Consider the following 16255-nt stretch of genomic DNA (forward strand, 5'->3'; position numbering starts at 1 on the left):
GATATGTGTCCTCCCAGCTCATAATTCAAAATCAAAGATCAAAGTAAAAACTGGAATATCTAGTCTTGTCTGTGGTTGCAAGAAATTGATGAATCTGCAGTTTCATGCACCTTGAATAGATAGATCAAATACATTTTGACAGTAAATGTTTTGAGTTCATAATTTCTCACAGGCTGGCTGTAAATGCGTTGGCATTTCATGAGTTTAGTACAGTGATGTGAAAATGGAGTTTAAAGTCTAGCAACCTTAATTGGTTAATTGATTGAGTCTGGAACCCCTCACTGTTCCAGGCCACCAGAGTCTTTAAGCCTGTCTTAAACACACGGGTCTAATCTGGGACCAGATGTCTCGTCTGGTCTCTGTCCACCACCGAAAAACAAAAACAGAGACACACTGATGTTAAGAGTGGCAGTCATAAATAAGGGACATTTGTCTGAAGAACATACGATGCTGTGGATTAAATTAATATTGTCATGAGCATGTTTTTATTTGTCTGGTTTACAGCCCAACACTGCAAGTGTCTGCAGGCATTTAATCGATTAACTGCAATGCAAAAAGCGACAGGACTGTGTGAATTATGATAAATTATGATATGAATATACCCAGAACAAAGTTTTTAATTTACATTTTCTGCAGAACCTGAAATTCCTTACATTTTACGACCTTATAGCATGAAGGTCCACTGTTGGAAGGCAGTGTTGTTGTCGATGCTCACTGTTCACTGCTCACATTTGATACATTTTCTTTGCACTTGGAGGGTTTTACTTGACTTTGACTGGCTTTAAGTCTGAGGTTCAAAGTTACAGACCATGGAGACATCAAGTGAAAACAGTCTTACCACAAAACCTATTATTAGCTCTTCTGGAGCTTTCAGTCAAGTCATCCACCTCATCGACAGATGGAGTTTGTTGCAAACTGATGGATGTTCAAATTTCCACTTTTTATTTTGCAGACCAGAGGTTTTAAGTTCACGCCGTTTTGAGCCTGGAAACAGAACACGGTCACTTAATTGTAGGTGATCAAATTTTCAGTTATTTCTCATTCATGTTGACCTCAATGTTAAGCTCAAGAGTTTGTTCAGCTCACGCAGATCAGCTGTTCTGAGGCTTTTGATCAGGGCACATGCTCTTCATCATGAGACGGGAATTTTCCCAATCCACACCAAATTGTGGACACTTGAATTTCTATTTTAGGACTATTAATGCTTACTGGCATAAAAATCTGGAGATAGGGAATTTATTACTGACTGTCGAAACAATAGCTTAGAAAAGTGCCCATTTAGTAACTGTTATTGAGCTTTTGATCATATCACAAGCTCAATAGCACTTCACATGACAAATTGTATGCCGGGGAAGGTCACATGATGTCTGTCGATGGACTTTGTTGAGATGGCTTTTGTCAGCAGAAATGTGTGTTTGAAAGTCAAAAACATCTGCACATCTCTGAGGGAATATTTGAATGTTTAGTCTTTCTGGTGCAGCCAGCAGATATAATCCCAGTTCATATGTCATGTAATGTGTTTGTGTGTGTGAGGGATTTTGGTCTGGCTTGTGGCTTGTTACAGTTCAAACTTCCGTCTTCATACTGTCTTTCCATTGTTACCATTTTTTCCCCGACAGTAATTTCCTTTCTCTTTTCCCCTCTTTGCATTTCTGCCTCTTCCTGATGGCGCGCCGGGTCACAGTGTGCTCCTTTTTTTTGTTTTTGTCTCTTGTATTCAACCGCTTCAGGAATAATTACTTCTGCATTAATATTTTTGCACGACAACCTCTGTTTCTTTTATGAAAGTCTGCTTTGCATCTGACTTTGCCAGGCTCAGTCGTTACTTTTTCATGGTTCTGGTCACCAGACCTGCCAGAATCTGGTCGCAATTTTGCTTTTGGTCTGAAAAAAGTGCATAGTAAGTCAAAGCACTCAGCACTGGCCACATTATTAGGTACACAGGACACCTAATAAAGTGTCACAAGTAGCACACAGTGTGGTCTTCTGCTATTGTAGCCCATTTGCTTCAAGGTTCCGATATGGTCGTCTGCATACCTTAGTTGTAACATTAACTATTGCCTTTTCATTTCACCTAGCATCAACAAGGCCTTTTTGCACAGAGAACTGCTGCTAACTGGATATTTTCTTTCTTTCAGACCATGTGCTGTCAACCCTTAAGATGGTTGTGTAGCTCAGTAGTTTGCATTGCATTCAGCATTGTAATGCATTCTGTTTTGCTCTCTGGTTAAATGCGATAGGTGTTACGGATACCGTTCTCTCTACCAAGCTCCCCCTTGGAGCTGGCCAACAGAAGCCGTGGAGCCATGTGCAAATACACATAAATACATAGAGAACAGAGAGAGAATTATACCACAGATAATTGCAACTGCTAAAACGGCAGGTCAGCATCTGTTTTGCATGCTTTTCAGAAAAAGCTTGTCCGATGTTAGTGGCCCCTTACTCGGTCAGACGGTCGTTTCCTCTTACTTGCTTCCTCAGACAATAGTTTTCTGTTTCACAGGCTCTGCCATGATGAACATCTAAAATAATGCTATTGCTGCCTCAATCTGGTACCTGGCTAGGAGGCGGGTGTGTGTGTGCGTGTGTAGTGCCGTAATGCAATTCATGTTTCTTGAGACTTCACGAGACCTGATTTCAGGCTGGTGGCCTTGGTCTTGCAAGTCTGGTTTTCTGCTAAAAGACAGTATGGGGAGTGTAGACAACCCCCCAATCTCCCCGCAACAAGTCATTTAACCATCACAATGACTCAGAAGCTGATAAATTACAGTAAAACATCCTGCATAGTTCAGTTTTAAGCCCCCAGACAATGACTATTGATAGAAAATAATTTCCTTCCTTGTATCCTGTCATTTCTTTATCCTGTATGTGGATTTTTACTTTGATCGGAAACCTAGAGCCGTTTTTATTTGAGCACCGATGTCTCCCCTTTCACTTGCAGGGGGATTCCCCTTTGAAAAAACGGGCTTTGTTGTCGTTAATAGATGACAACTCTGAGTCACCAGATCAAGACTGTGGGTATAAACTTGTCATTGGCCATGTCCCATCGGGCATCCTTATCCCATTTGACTATGGCCAGTTGCTGTATTTAAAGTTTTTTTTTGTTACTCGTGAGCAGCAATCGACATGTTTGAGGAACATGCTTTTTATTCTTGATGAAATGTTTTCATTTTGGGAATTATCTGTCATCAATAACAATGATTGCCTCCCCAGTAATAATAAGTCAACCTACAAGTTAACCCTCTGTTCCCGCTATATTAATGGGTTTTGGTTGATAACATCTACATTTAAATCATGGATCAGGCTGGGTATTGATTGAAAATCTTCAAAATATTGATTTGGACTTTGATACTTTTTTCCGATAATATTCTTATTTAATGAAATCTATTTTAACAATAAAAATTACATTTACACATTTACACATTGACACATTACAGTAAATTCTAAATGGCCCGATTGCCATCTTGCAGTTTAACATGGAGCAACGTTTCTGCTATTTATTCCACCAACAGTCAAGTGTGTCATTAAATTTGCCGTGTCACTTTATGTCGTCTCAAAATAGCTTTATTATCTAAACAAGCATCAGCCTCTTAAAACACAACACAGACATGTTTAGTGCCTCCTCTCCTTTGAAGAATAAACTGCGTCTTTGGTTATAACTTCCTTTCCTTTTTTTTTAAATATTCAATACCACAAAAGTATTGCAGTTCGATACACAGTCCAACTCATGCACAATAAAGACTTACTGCTTCATCATTTTAACCAAAATAAACAATTGCGTTATTAACCGGCGCATTAGATGTGCTGTCAGACTAATTTCTTTTTAAATTCAGTAGCAAGAGCAAAGTGTTTCGAATGACAGATTTTGTTGCGCTCATCAAAATCTGGATGTAAAAACTTAATGTAAAAACGTATCCCTCAGTTCAGACTGAAAACACAATGCTATTAGAATGGAGAGAATACAGCACTTAACTTATGATATATAAACCCCCAAACCACTCAGAAATGCTCCACAGAGCTGAAGGGAAGCTGCAGACTCCGGTGATTGTTTAGTCATGTGATATATATTTTTTGCAAAGTATTGATTACAGCTGCAAGCAAAACCAAATAAGCAAATTTCCCAAATTGAAGACTCACTAAGCACAGGTTAATATCACATTACATGACAGGTGTTGTGGCTCTCTGCACTTCACTATTTACTGTCAAGGATGAGGTCATTGTCATAGGCGTGCTCACAGCTGGAGGCTTACTTTCCTTCTCCTCCTCTCTCACGCATCTTTTCCCCTTCACACTCATCCCTGACAAAAGACCGCAAGGACACGTGGAAATGGCTAAGAGTGAACAGAAGCGGATACTGTTCTATTAATCTTAATACTCAGCCTGTTCTGACCCTCATTCTCAGCACGTTTGTGTAGCAGTCGTTCTCATTTTGTGGGACATTACTTCACAGTGTATTCATATTTCACTGTGTGTAGTGTTTTGGTTCTTTTCTTCACCCTAAGGGGGGTATTCTTGTCCTCTGTCCTCATCCAGCGCTGCTGTTACTGAGACGGAAAACTGTATCCTTCTGTTTTATGTATTTAGGTAATCTGCATAGGCTTTAAAATCACAATGTTTTTTTTTGTGAGTCATGTCACTCAGCTACTTTCAGACAAAATTGAACAGCTAATATGATGAAACACACACCACACATGTTTGTGCTTCATTCATAGTGACAACCCTCATAGACATAATGCATTCCCTAGCCCCTTAACCCAACCTTAACCATCACAACTAAATGCCTAACCCTAACCTTTACCCTACTCTAACCTAAAATCAATTCTAACCCTGACCCCAAAACCAGGTCTTAACCCACAAAAGCCCTTTAAAGACACAAGGACCCCCATTTGGCCAAAATGTCCTCACTCACCATAGTTTATACAATTGTTGGTCCTCACAAAGCCACAAATACAAGAACACACACACAGACCTTCTTAAACTTCATTTCAGCGTTTATCTCTGAAAGTGCCCTTCCACACTTATAACCTCCACCCTGGCTAAATTACTGTTTATGGATCTTGCAGCCTTCCACTTTGCAATAACTGTACTTTTATGGAATAAGTGTTTTTGAATTTCCAGCTGACTCTGTCATTGGCTTCTCAAATGCAGCCCCCATTGCAATTTTAACCAGATTGTTTCAATTATGGGATTATTCATATCAACAACTTGAAGAGTGGTTGTGTGTCTCTCTGAGCTGTTGCTGGTTTAATGATTGGCTGTTTAAATTACACAATGTCTCATAGTAATAATCTCACACCCTCACATCAGTGCTCAGGTTATCATAAGATACTGCTGTAAAGAAAATAGTGAAAAAAAACGTTGTTTTTTTTTCAGTTCACACATTTGACTGTATAACATATGTTGGTCCAGACTTGCATACTTGCATAACTGTTTGATGGAATGCTATAAAATCTGTCTAGGGTTCAAGATGATTTACCATCCTGATGTGATGATCCTACCACTATAGTGCAGAACATAGAAATGATTGGAATATTTGTCTGGCCTTATCAGTATGTCAACACTTAATTTTTCCCAGTTTTAAGAGTAATGGTATTCTCATCAGCCTCTCACTTAATATTTTCCAAAGTGACACGCTATGTAACAGGTGATAAACATTGTTGTGGAGTTGCAAGTGTTAATATTGATTAAACTGCCAATCATGTTGAATATTCAGTCAGTTGTTGGTCTATAAAATATAAGAATAGGGTAAAACCACACCTTTTTACACTAAAGCCAACTCTGACATGTTTAAATGTTTTCACTCAGTGTAAAGTTGCCACTTGTTTTTTTCTTAGTATATTAGTTTATTTTTGTCGAAACACTTTATGTATGGTAAGCTCTGCTTTGCCATCGCACTATGGCCATAGTAGTAGTAGTAGTAGTAGTAGTAGTCCGACTTGGTCAGGCAATCGCACAGCTTTCAGAGTCTGCATATATAAGCCTCCGTAAGTGGTGCTGTATCTCTCTATAAGATAGTGTGTATTGAATTAGTTTCCTGTTGACCTTTATGTCACAAAAAAGTGAACGGCGAGGTGGATCGTTCTGTGGTGCTTAAGCATAAATCTTATGTATTTGTCGGTTCAAAAGTGGTAGCTTTCGCTCTCACTGACCCCATTGTGTTTTTTCATTTCCGGCAACAGTACTGCGTTTATGCGTTGTCTCCTACATCCGGGTCAAAGACCAGGGAGGGATTTTTGTGCATGTGCAGAATGCTAAGTCGGACTCCAGTCGGACTAAGCATATACATGCAGGAGTAATTGAATGAATTGCATTATCAAGGTATGTTAGTCCAACTAAGACTAGCTCGATTTAAGTCGGACTAACATGTTTACATGACAATAAGAAAACCAAATTATTGTCTTAGTCCGGCTAAAATCAGACTTTTAACATGCATGTAAACACACTGGCAGGCAGCCTTAGTGGATACGTTTTATATAGTGACTCTAAAATTTAAATGGGGTAACTCATTTGCATCCACACAGAGAAGCTCTAAATGTAGACTTGTTTAGCAGTGAAGGGTTAACCTCGGCCCGTTTGATGGGCCACCTTACTAAATATAACCCAAACCTCCTCCACATGGGCACGCACAAGCCTTCAACTGCTCTCCCTCCATCAACACTCAAGCTCACACACTTTTTTTCCCCCAACGCACTCACACTCAGGCAGGCTCATTTACAGTCTTGTCGAGCTGCAGCCTCTCACACAGTCATTTCTCAACACAACATTAATACTTTAGTGATTGTGGTTATATTGAGAAGGCTGTTATTCTGGCTTGGCTCACTTGGAGGTTTTACCTCCAGCTTCCGTCAAAACTAAAATTAACTAGAGGTGCAGTACTATGAAAAAGTCTCATTGTACCACCAGCCTTTTTGCTTTTATGTCTGTCTAATTCTGTAATCATTGCCATTTGGACTGGAATGGTGCGACTGAAAGTTGGTCTTTTTATTAGCTTAGTTTAACTCATACAACATGTGTATGTAATGCTCAAGCATGTCGGATAAACCTGGCGTAATAGATATTTGTTGCCATTAAACAGTAGACCTGGCAAAATCCCTACAATGGTTTTGAGACTAATGGTTAAAAGAAATTCCACCCACTAGCACTTTTAAAGCTCAGTAAGCCATTTTCAGACATTGGTTCTGAAAATATATCTAGAGAATTGGTACGGATTGGATTTTCCAAGGATTGCCGTTTAGATGTGATGAATGCAGTGGGAGATTATCTGGGTCAGACATATTCACACAATAGGAGGAGTATGTCTAAAACATCCAGGCGAGGGGTGGCAGGACGCTCACCCACTTGCTTGTGAATTATCTGGTGTTTTTCCTTGTGTGTTCTTGTATGAGCTCACTCAGACATTATCTGCAAATTTGACGAGGGAGCTGGCAGGAAAAGTTCTGGAAAATGTCTGTAGTGACTTTTACAGACATTTGAGTTCTCACATACAGCCCCTTTGGACAATTCACATGTTAAATGTCAGGAAAATATTGCTATAGAAGTCCTGCACTAACTTTTTCTTGGCGACCCGCTTTGGTCATCACTGCGAGCTTTCCAGACTCCATAAATTTTATTGTGGTTTTACATTTCAGTTAAACATTTCTATAACATCATACTTCATGAAAAAAAGACGTGTTTCGTTCCTTTTATCCCATTCAGCATGCTTTGTTCTCCGTAGCTTGTTGTCTGTGTTATATGTATGTGAGGCTTTTAAGAGGTAACTTGCATTTCAAACTGTGGAGGAATAGAGTTAAAAGGAGTGCTAAGGGTGTTGGGTCACAGTAAATGTTCAATTTAATGATCACAGTTGCCATCCAGTTGCATTGTGGGCAGAATCCTGGTAGGATCCAGTGTATTTGGTGCCTGGACCATACAATTCTGAATATGGTGGCAACTGCTGGCCTGGAAACCAGATCAGTCACCAAGCTCATGTTTATTCACTCCCACATATGGGTCTAGCCACTCCAGTATCATGCATCCATTCATTCACAAATGTTAATTAGTCCACCAATGCCAGGCTCTACTGCTTCCATTTTGACCATCATTCAAAAAAAAAAATTATCTCTGTCACAAGTGCCCCAACTTTATGATAGTCAACCACAGAATTGGGGGAGACCTCTTTTTATTAAACGGAAAAAAAATCATTCTATTAGTGGTGGAAAAATGAATTTAACCTACATCTGCCTACATCACACTGGCTCTCTGAGAGTGAACTGGATCTAACCATGCCAGAAAAAGCTGATTGCATTTATAGCTTCAGTATTTTTATATGCCATCACATCAAAGTATTTTTGAATACAAGTACTGTAGTACCATAATAGTGCAGGTAGTTTATGGTCTTGCCACATCTGGCAGAAGAAGCATTTTTTTTTTTATTAAAGGGTGATCTGATGGATGATGATGAAAGCCTGGCTGCATTATACCTCCTCTGCTGCCCTCTTTGTGTCTGCAGTAGGTGGAAATTGGCCCTTGTATTTGCTGCCCAGTTCTCATGCTGCACGACTGCTCTCTTCATTAAAAGGGAAGCCGCGTATTCAAAGCTGCTTCAGATTATTACCATATGTCTGCAAAGCCCAGAGCTGTGCAGCAAACCGGCTCCTATCCTACCCTCTAATTTCTTATCCCAAAATTGGACATGTGGGTCTTTGTGTGTGACAACGTCCCTCCCTTCTCTTCGCAAGCACAGTACATTCTCACAGTATTTCTTCTCCCATTTTAGATGTATAATAGTAGTACATCGGCATTTAGGCAACACTGGGGAAAATATTATGCCATGAGTTGAGGTATCTAACTGCATGTTGTGTTAACCCTTCAGCTGTTTTTCAAATGTAGAGAAGTGCAAGGCATTATCTCATTTAAGGATATTTATTTTGATCTTTTGGGATTTCTAATTGCCAAGGGGCCAATGTGTGCATTGTACCTCCGCAGAAAATAACAGCTCATTCAACACAGAGTCGGTGCATTCATAAAAATGGAATAAATCTTTCAGGAGACATAAAAGGCGCGGGCACTAATCAATGCAGAAAAATGTCAGCCTTTTACAGTTTGCGCAAAACATAAAGAAAGTTCATTCTGGATGTGGGTAGAGGCTTAAAAGAGATCTTTGTGTCACCCAGTCCAAAAGCCATTGGCCCAGATTGCCCATCCCAGCATGCAACTCACCTCTGCATGAATACAACACTTGTCTGATGGAGTGGGCAGAAAGCCCCCCTATCGCCAAGAGAGCCTACACACAGCTTTAACATGAGCTGCTTGACTCACACACACACACAAAAGTTTTGTACAGTTTGAGAAACTTTCTGATGGATAAAGCCAAAGCTCAGGAACTAAAGCGAGGGCAAAGTTTACTTCATTTGTTGCTGGAGATAGGTTTTAGCTATTGCACATCTGTAGTTTAGTCAGGGTAGCTCTGGTAATGTGTTAGAAGAACATTTGGTGCTTGACAGCTCTTGGTGGGCTTTTGGTTGATGATTAACGGTGGACTGAACGTTCAGAATCAACAGGGAAACGCATCGAAAGGGACATGTTGACATTAGCCTTTTCCTTTTTTGGACAGATTTGTGGTCAATAACATTTCTTGATGGCCACTGATTTGCCTGTTAAAACTTGGCTGGCAGCAGTGACTCTTGTTCCAGGTTTGGAGTCAATAACATGGTCCTCTGGAGATGAAATGGATTGTACTTGAGGGAAAGATTTCTGCCCCACTCAACCAAAGTTAAAGTAGAATCAGACTTGGACAAGGTTCAAAGTCTTTCGGGGTTTTGCTGGATGAGGTAATTTTTCAAGTGGAGATTTTGAATAAACATATTGGCAGTTGGCAGAGTTTAATCTTGAGCTGAGCTGGCAAAGTTTACATTACAGTGATGGTTGATGATGGAGGTGTACTGATTGTCTGCAGAAGTGTTTGGAAAGTCAGGGACTGGTTGGGTGTGTCGGTTCAATAGATGTCATGTAATATCAGATCAGAACATGAGTCGAGCTTTATGGATTATTAATTGACTGGATAAAGAAGCCACAATGTTCATGTACTGGAAGAAGCGTGGAGCATATGAGCTGGAGGCAACGCCGTCCTCTCTTACTCAAGCTGGAATAGAGCGCTACTCCTGGTCGTCATCCTTGGACGTCATCCATGATCTGTGTGGTAAGCTGGTCAACAAGTCACCTAACTAAGTGGATTTGTGATTCTGTGTGTGGTTTCTCACACACTGATGTTGTTTGTATTTTGTATAATTGCACTGCCACAGAAGGTTGATTGAAGGTTAATTTAAAAACCAAACAAAAATAGAAAAACTAGATTTTGTAAATATTTAAGTAAAAAATGTCTTTGAAAAGTGAAAAGTGTAGGATTTCTTTCTTCACAACATAGAGGAGTGCATAAAGTCTATATATTGAATGTGGATGGGGCATCTCTAATCTCTTATCCCGCTCTCGGCCAGGTAACTTCAGCCCAAGTTACCATTTGAGTAGTGCCACAATGAGCAGACATGAATTAGCAACACTGGCGAGTTAAACTACCAGGAACTGTTTACTTTAGAGCATCTTCATTTTAGGAAGGATGACAATATATCACCGAATCGATATTTATACCCACGCCTAATATTTTGTATCAGAGCTATCTCTAAATGTGTCAGGCTAGTAGCAGCTAGCTATCTAGAAGCAAGTAGGAGAGACCCACAAATGGACATTTCCAATATGCTCATTAAATGTACAGTAAAATGTATTTTTACAATATATTTATTATACCTGTGATATAGTAATTAGAACTCTCGACAGCCTGTAAACATTTGTTCTCTTGATAGTGGGTATAGTTTAGTGGGACAATATGGAGCTGAAGTGAAACACTGTGCTAGCAGATAGCCTCCACATAAACCTCACTCACCACTGAGGAAGAACTAAAAGTTAACACCATACTTTATTTTCACATGTTATAACTCATGTCAACGGCTTCTCCCTGTGAAAGATTATGTAGTCTGTGATTCCCTGTCACTGTTCACTCATGTGGTGTGTGAACTACTAATGGCTGCCGGATTGTCAGTGGTATCTGTGAGCTGCTATCATCTATTTTTTATGTATTCACGCAAAACTTTGTCTTCAGTCTTTTTTGTTTGAGGACATTTTTACTTTTAGCTCATGTTGCTTCTTATTATGTAAATAGCTTGTGTGATTTGAGACATGAAACATTACGGACACTATCTTCTCCTCAAACCTAGAGCTGCCTTCCCTTGTCAAGCATGTTGTGTAATACTGTGAAAAACATTCAACATGGATCAGACATTACTTCACATTGTTATTTCTCGCTGTTATGATCTGGTTCACTTGCATTTTGAGTTGAGGATTTCAGCCTCATCATGGAAAAGGTTTTTTGTTTCCATTGCTCTGTTCTTCCGTGGAAAGCACTCAGTGACCTGGCATGAAGGCAGCCTCACATGAGTGAGAAGAGAGGGAAAGAGTGGATGAGACCAGCTCCACAGATGAAATATTTACCACTGAAGAAGTGCATAGTTGAACTGAAATGCTTCCCTGTCTGTCCTCAGTGCTTTTTGCTTTGACGTGGCACGGGGGGCACTTGCTTTCCGCTGTGCATGCCCGATTTATGCCATTACCGAAGGGGGGGTGATAACATGGTGCTGTGGAGGAATGTTCTTCATCCTCTGTTCTCTTCCAGCTAATCTGGCTACTCTCTGGTTAGCTTAAGGACAGTACATGCAGATGCAGACCTGTTTGGCACAATCCAGAAAGAGGAATGCCACAGAAGGAAGAGTGGGGCTTTTAGTCCTTAACTTTTCACTATTTTTATGATTAAGCTCCAGGTTACAAAAACATTTTCTAACTCTGTTGGAGCACTTAACCTTTGTGCTTGCCAGCTTTAAGAACAGTGTCTTTTTTTGTATAGGACAGAAGACGAAGACGTCACTTTGATTTTTTTTAAATTATATACAGCACTGGTCCCCAGAACCCCTTTCTTTTGCCAGTCACAACACGCCCTATTTGCGCTCCTATCCTGGTATCTTTCCTTAAATGTATAAAATGAAGGGTTGGTGGGTATAATCCTTGCTCTAGATAAAAAAAAGGGCCACACAGAATGTATATAATAATGGACAAATTCATCTGATTTGAAAAGGTCGTTTTTTAGAACTGACCAAACAATTTTTGTTCTCCTGTACAGCTTGAAGCTCTGAACCTGTAAGTATTAATTATTATTTTAGTAAATATATGCCTGTTTTATTAATTTATATCCATTTGCAGCGCAGTTGTCATGTTCAGCCTTTACAAATATAAACAATATTTAAACCAAAATAACCTGTGCCTATCTTTACAGTTCACTTCAGAGTAAAATGGAAACTTTGAGCTTGGCATAAATAGTGACGCGAGTTAAAGTGTGGTATACAATATGAAAAAAGGATATCGTGATAAGATTTTTTTTCCACATTGCCCGGCCCTACTGTCATATGACATAAACTGTTTGTTTTTCAGCTCTAATTTGAGTCTCAGCATCATTAACTACATTCCTGCTGTACATTTCCTTCTCTTTGCCAGTCTAAATTATCCCCAGTGTATTGTACAAGTACACTGCCATTCCTTGGGTTATACTCATCCATTATTTCTAGCAACAACAAAACATTTTACTCAGAATTTAGCTTAAATAAAGCCCATAAAAAGAATAGCCTGAAACAAAAGGACATATTATAATATAATAACTTAACCAATTACTGTAATTTCTGACATAAATGCCTCAAAAAATCCAAGTTATGCAGTAATCCCCTCATGACCCCTGTTAAATATGGTGACCAGGTATTGAGTTTTCAGCTATTCTTGTAGTCTAATGTCTGAACAGTCATGTAGATCTCCGATATGGCTGAAGAGAGAAAGACAACTGTATTTTGTAAAGCTAATTTTAATACAATCACATAATTAGTCATAATTAAATCAGATTTAATTTATGTAAATTGTAAGTAGTTGACTACTCCTTTACCCACCTCTGGAACAGTTTACACTTGTCGTTCTGTAGTTTTCGGTGCTATACATGGAGGCTTTGGGTTCACTCAGATGTGGTGGAATGGGAACAAAGGAGAAGAGGGGGTAGTGGTGTGTGTGTGTGTATGTGTATATATGAGAGACGCACATGAATGTGATTTAATCACTGTGGGAGTAAAACAACTTTATAAGCAGGAGGGCTGTGTCCTGGCTGCTGCCCCTAAAGCCACAGCATTAAAAACACCTGTATGTGTTTTTTTGTCTGCTCTCTAGCTCCCTCTTGTTATTCACCTGTAGATGAAAACGGTTGAGTTGTAGTTTTAGATGTCACTCAGAGAGTGAATGATTGTTTGTCTCTATATGTGGCCCTGAGATGGACTGGTGATCTGTTCAGGTTGTGACCCTGCCTATCGCCCCATGTCAGCTGAGATTGGCACAGCACCCCCCACGACCCTAAAGCGGTAGAAAATGGATGGATGGATGAATGCTTTGTTATTCAGTGAACTCAACTTTTGAAGTTTAAGCAAGGGTTTGAAATGCCGTGTTGTACTTTGTGTGTGTGTAAGGCATTAAACAACCTTTCCAGAATAATATTAACAAAAACTTATGTTCACATTTTATTTTTAAACAATCAAACACTTGTATATACTTCCTCCATATTAACAATCATCCTTATTACACACCAGTAGTGAACACACAAGCTGGGCGCAGATGGGGCACCAAAGTCCCAGGATTTGAAGCAGCAACCCTTCGGATACAAGACCAATTCCTTTCCTCTTGGCCACAGGTTGCCTGTCTTCAGCAGGCACATTAGGGTTTGGCGTTTGAAAACCATGGTCACATAAGCCATGTTTCCATCATGGTACAGTTTAGTACAGGCTTGCGTTTTGACCTAGAATGATACCTTTACTCACTAGGCAGGGTGTGGGCTCTGCCCGATGGCCGTTTCAGCAAGATACCTAGCATGACGTTGTACCGGTGCACTTACAACAAACAACGACATTGAACGCAACAAAACAGACAACAACGGAGCAGCTCGTTGTTTCTGCTCGGCTTACGGCTGTTTGTCTCAACAAGACATCAAGCTTTGGATGAGAACAGACTGCGGGCGTGGAAGAAACACCAGCAAGGGAGTGGTGCCTTTCTGTCGCCCAATCAGCTGACTCTTGTACCCCAAGGAAAGGGTACTGAAAAATGGAACGGATGGGGCCAGTTATTTTGGAAATGGAAACACAAAATAATATATACCATACTGAACTGTTCTACTCTGTGGAAACGCGTCAGGCAGAGACATGTTCATGTACTTGCACTGTGGTTACAAAAATGAGGATGTAAAGGCTGATGAGTGGAAATACTTTGTTCATCTTGCACGTGCAGGTCTGCATCATTTCCAACTTGCCCCCATTGCTGTGGCTTATTTATGGGAGCATAGCAGGTCTTTGCCCCGGGCAATGTCTCTCTGTGGCGAGCGAGCCAGCACTAGATGGGATGCTCCAGTGTCTCTTTAGTGTGCAAGCTCATTGTCTGCTATCACGTGTGTTTGTGTATAGTGCGTGCTTGTGTTTGCTTTTGGCTTAATCAGCAGTGCTGAGTTGAGGAATTCCAGTTCATCAGAGAGAGAGAAACCGGGAGAGTCAGCAAGATATGATCAAGTAGGAGAGAAGATGAGGGTTCAGCAGATGAGAGAATACATTTTACAGAAAAATGTTCAATGCTTGAGAAGTAAAAGCAAAGTAAAGCAGCTCAGAATAGGCTTAAGTTTAGGCCAGACAGGGATGGAATGTATTTTAGGTTTTGGCTCAGTAAGTTAAAATGAAAGTAACATAACCACAATTATTTTTGAGACTTGTGCATGTACACTTGATTTTGAATTTGGACCCTTAACTAGGGATTAAATATGTTTTCATGTTGCCCTTTATTGTTATAATGTTCTGTCCACTTAGTGAATGAACATTGAGTTTTCAGTCTCCATTTTGTTACTTTTTGTTTTGCTTTCCATCCTGAGGAAAATAACTGACTCTTTAACTGGTAAATGTGAAATTCTTCATGATGCTCACCACGTAGGTGTTAACTTTGCTTTATTTGAAGTTTGGTGCCGGGAAGTTACGAGTGTATTTGGTATATTGAGATTTTTACTGAAAGTGTGTTGATTACAGTGGCAAGACTGAGCACATCAGTAGTTATGAGCTGGAAAATTTCTACAATGAGCTGGAAGATGTTAAATTGCTTTGAAGACCTAAGAGGAACATCAGCCGAGTGATAATTACAGTATTTGTGAGTTCACTGGGAGCTATCTCATTAACAAGATAATAACTTAATTTGCATCATGTAGTTGGACAGCACTTAAGTCAAAACAACCAGGGTTGGACTTGGTCTTGGTATTTAGGACACTTTATTGTGAAGGGACCTGAGATCACATCGATGAGGCAGAGTGTAACATTTGTCTTTTGAAAGGTTTTGGTGTGGTAAAGAAGGTTCTGCCTGTTTGGGAAAAGCTCCATAAAAGCTAGAGGCTACCACTGCAGCTTGCTGCTTGTAAACCCTAAGGGAGCCATTAGCCTGAGGCCTGCTGGCAGAGGCCACATCCAGACCTGAGAGCGTGTCTCAGCCTGCTCCAAGCACAGCTAAGACACAGGAGAGACACATGACTCTGCCATGGTGGGATTGTAGAAAGATATTCAAATGAGCTTTTTATCCTCATTAGGGCCATGGTTCTGAGGTTGGCAGTGCTGATTGGTCAATCCACTGCTTTGGTCCAGACAGAAATATCTCAACAAACAGATGGATCAACAAGAATTTTCATAGACATTCATGGTTGCCAAAGGATGAATCCCACTGACTCCCACTGATTTTCTGACTGTGCCTGTAGTGTTGCTTTAAGGTTATGTTATTGGCTTTCATTTGCCTGTTTTCAATTCCACTATAAGTTTTCATTTATTCTGGGAAATATCCCAACATCCTCTGGATAGATGACACAAACTTTTGAGCAAACATTCATGGTTCCAAGATGAATCCGCTCAACTTTGTTGATCTCTTAAGTTTTCCTCCAGCATCCTGGAATTTATGGTTTCAGGGAAATGTCTAGACGATCATTTTCACTTGATTTTCAAGGAATTCAAGTTCGAAAACTAATGACATCTGAGCTAGAGATAGTGCTAACCACACAGTGCTTGGCTTGATTTCTGCTTTTGTATACAAAAGCAACTGAACCAGAAGGTGTTAATTTATGTTAAATGAGTTTGTG

At 40.0% G+C, this 16255-nt stretch overlaps 1 protein-coding gene across 3 annotated transcripts in view; it reads left to right on the forward strand.

The window, feature by feature from the left end:
• Positions 1-16255, forward strand: part of plekhg5b (pleckstrin homology domain containing, family G (with RhoGef domain) member 5b) — a 63943-nt gene that overhangs the window by 1635 nt on the left and 46053 nt on the right. Inside the window, exon 1 of one of the 3 annotated variants that reach the window (XM_058643000.1) lies at positions 9351-10177. The exons of the other annotated variants lie outside the window; for them this stretch is intronic. Coding sequence (XP_058498983.1) covers positions 10054-10177 — 124 coding nt within the window. The 5' untranslated portion in view covers positions 9351-10053. Of the gene's footprint in view, positions 1-9350; positions 10178-16255 lie in introns of those variants that run through there. 3 annotated transcript variants of the gene reach the window in all.

Source organism: Solea solea, chromosome 11 (assembly GCF_958295425.1).
Source record: "Solea solea chromosome 11, fSolSol10.1, whole genome shotgun sequence".
Classification (NCBI taxonomy): Eukaryota; Metazoa; Chordata; class Actinopteri; order Pleuronectiformes; family Soleidae; genus Solea; species Solea solea.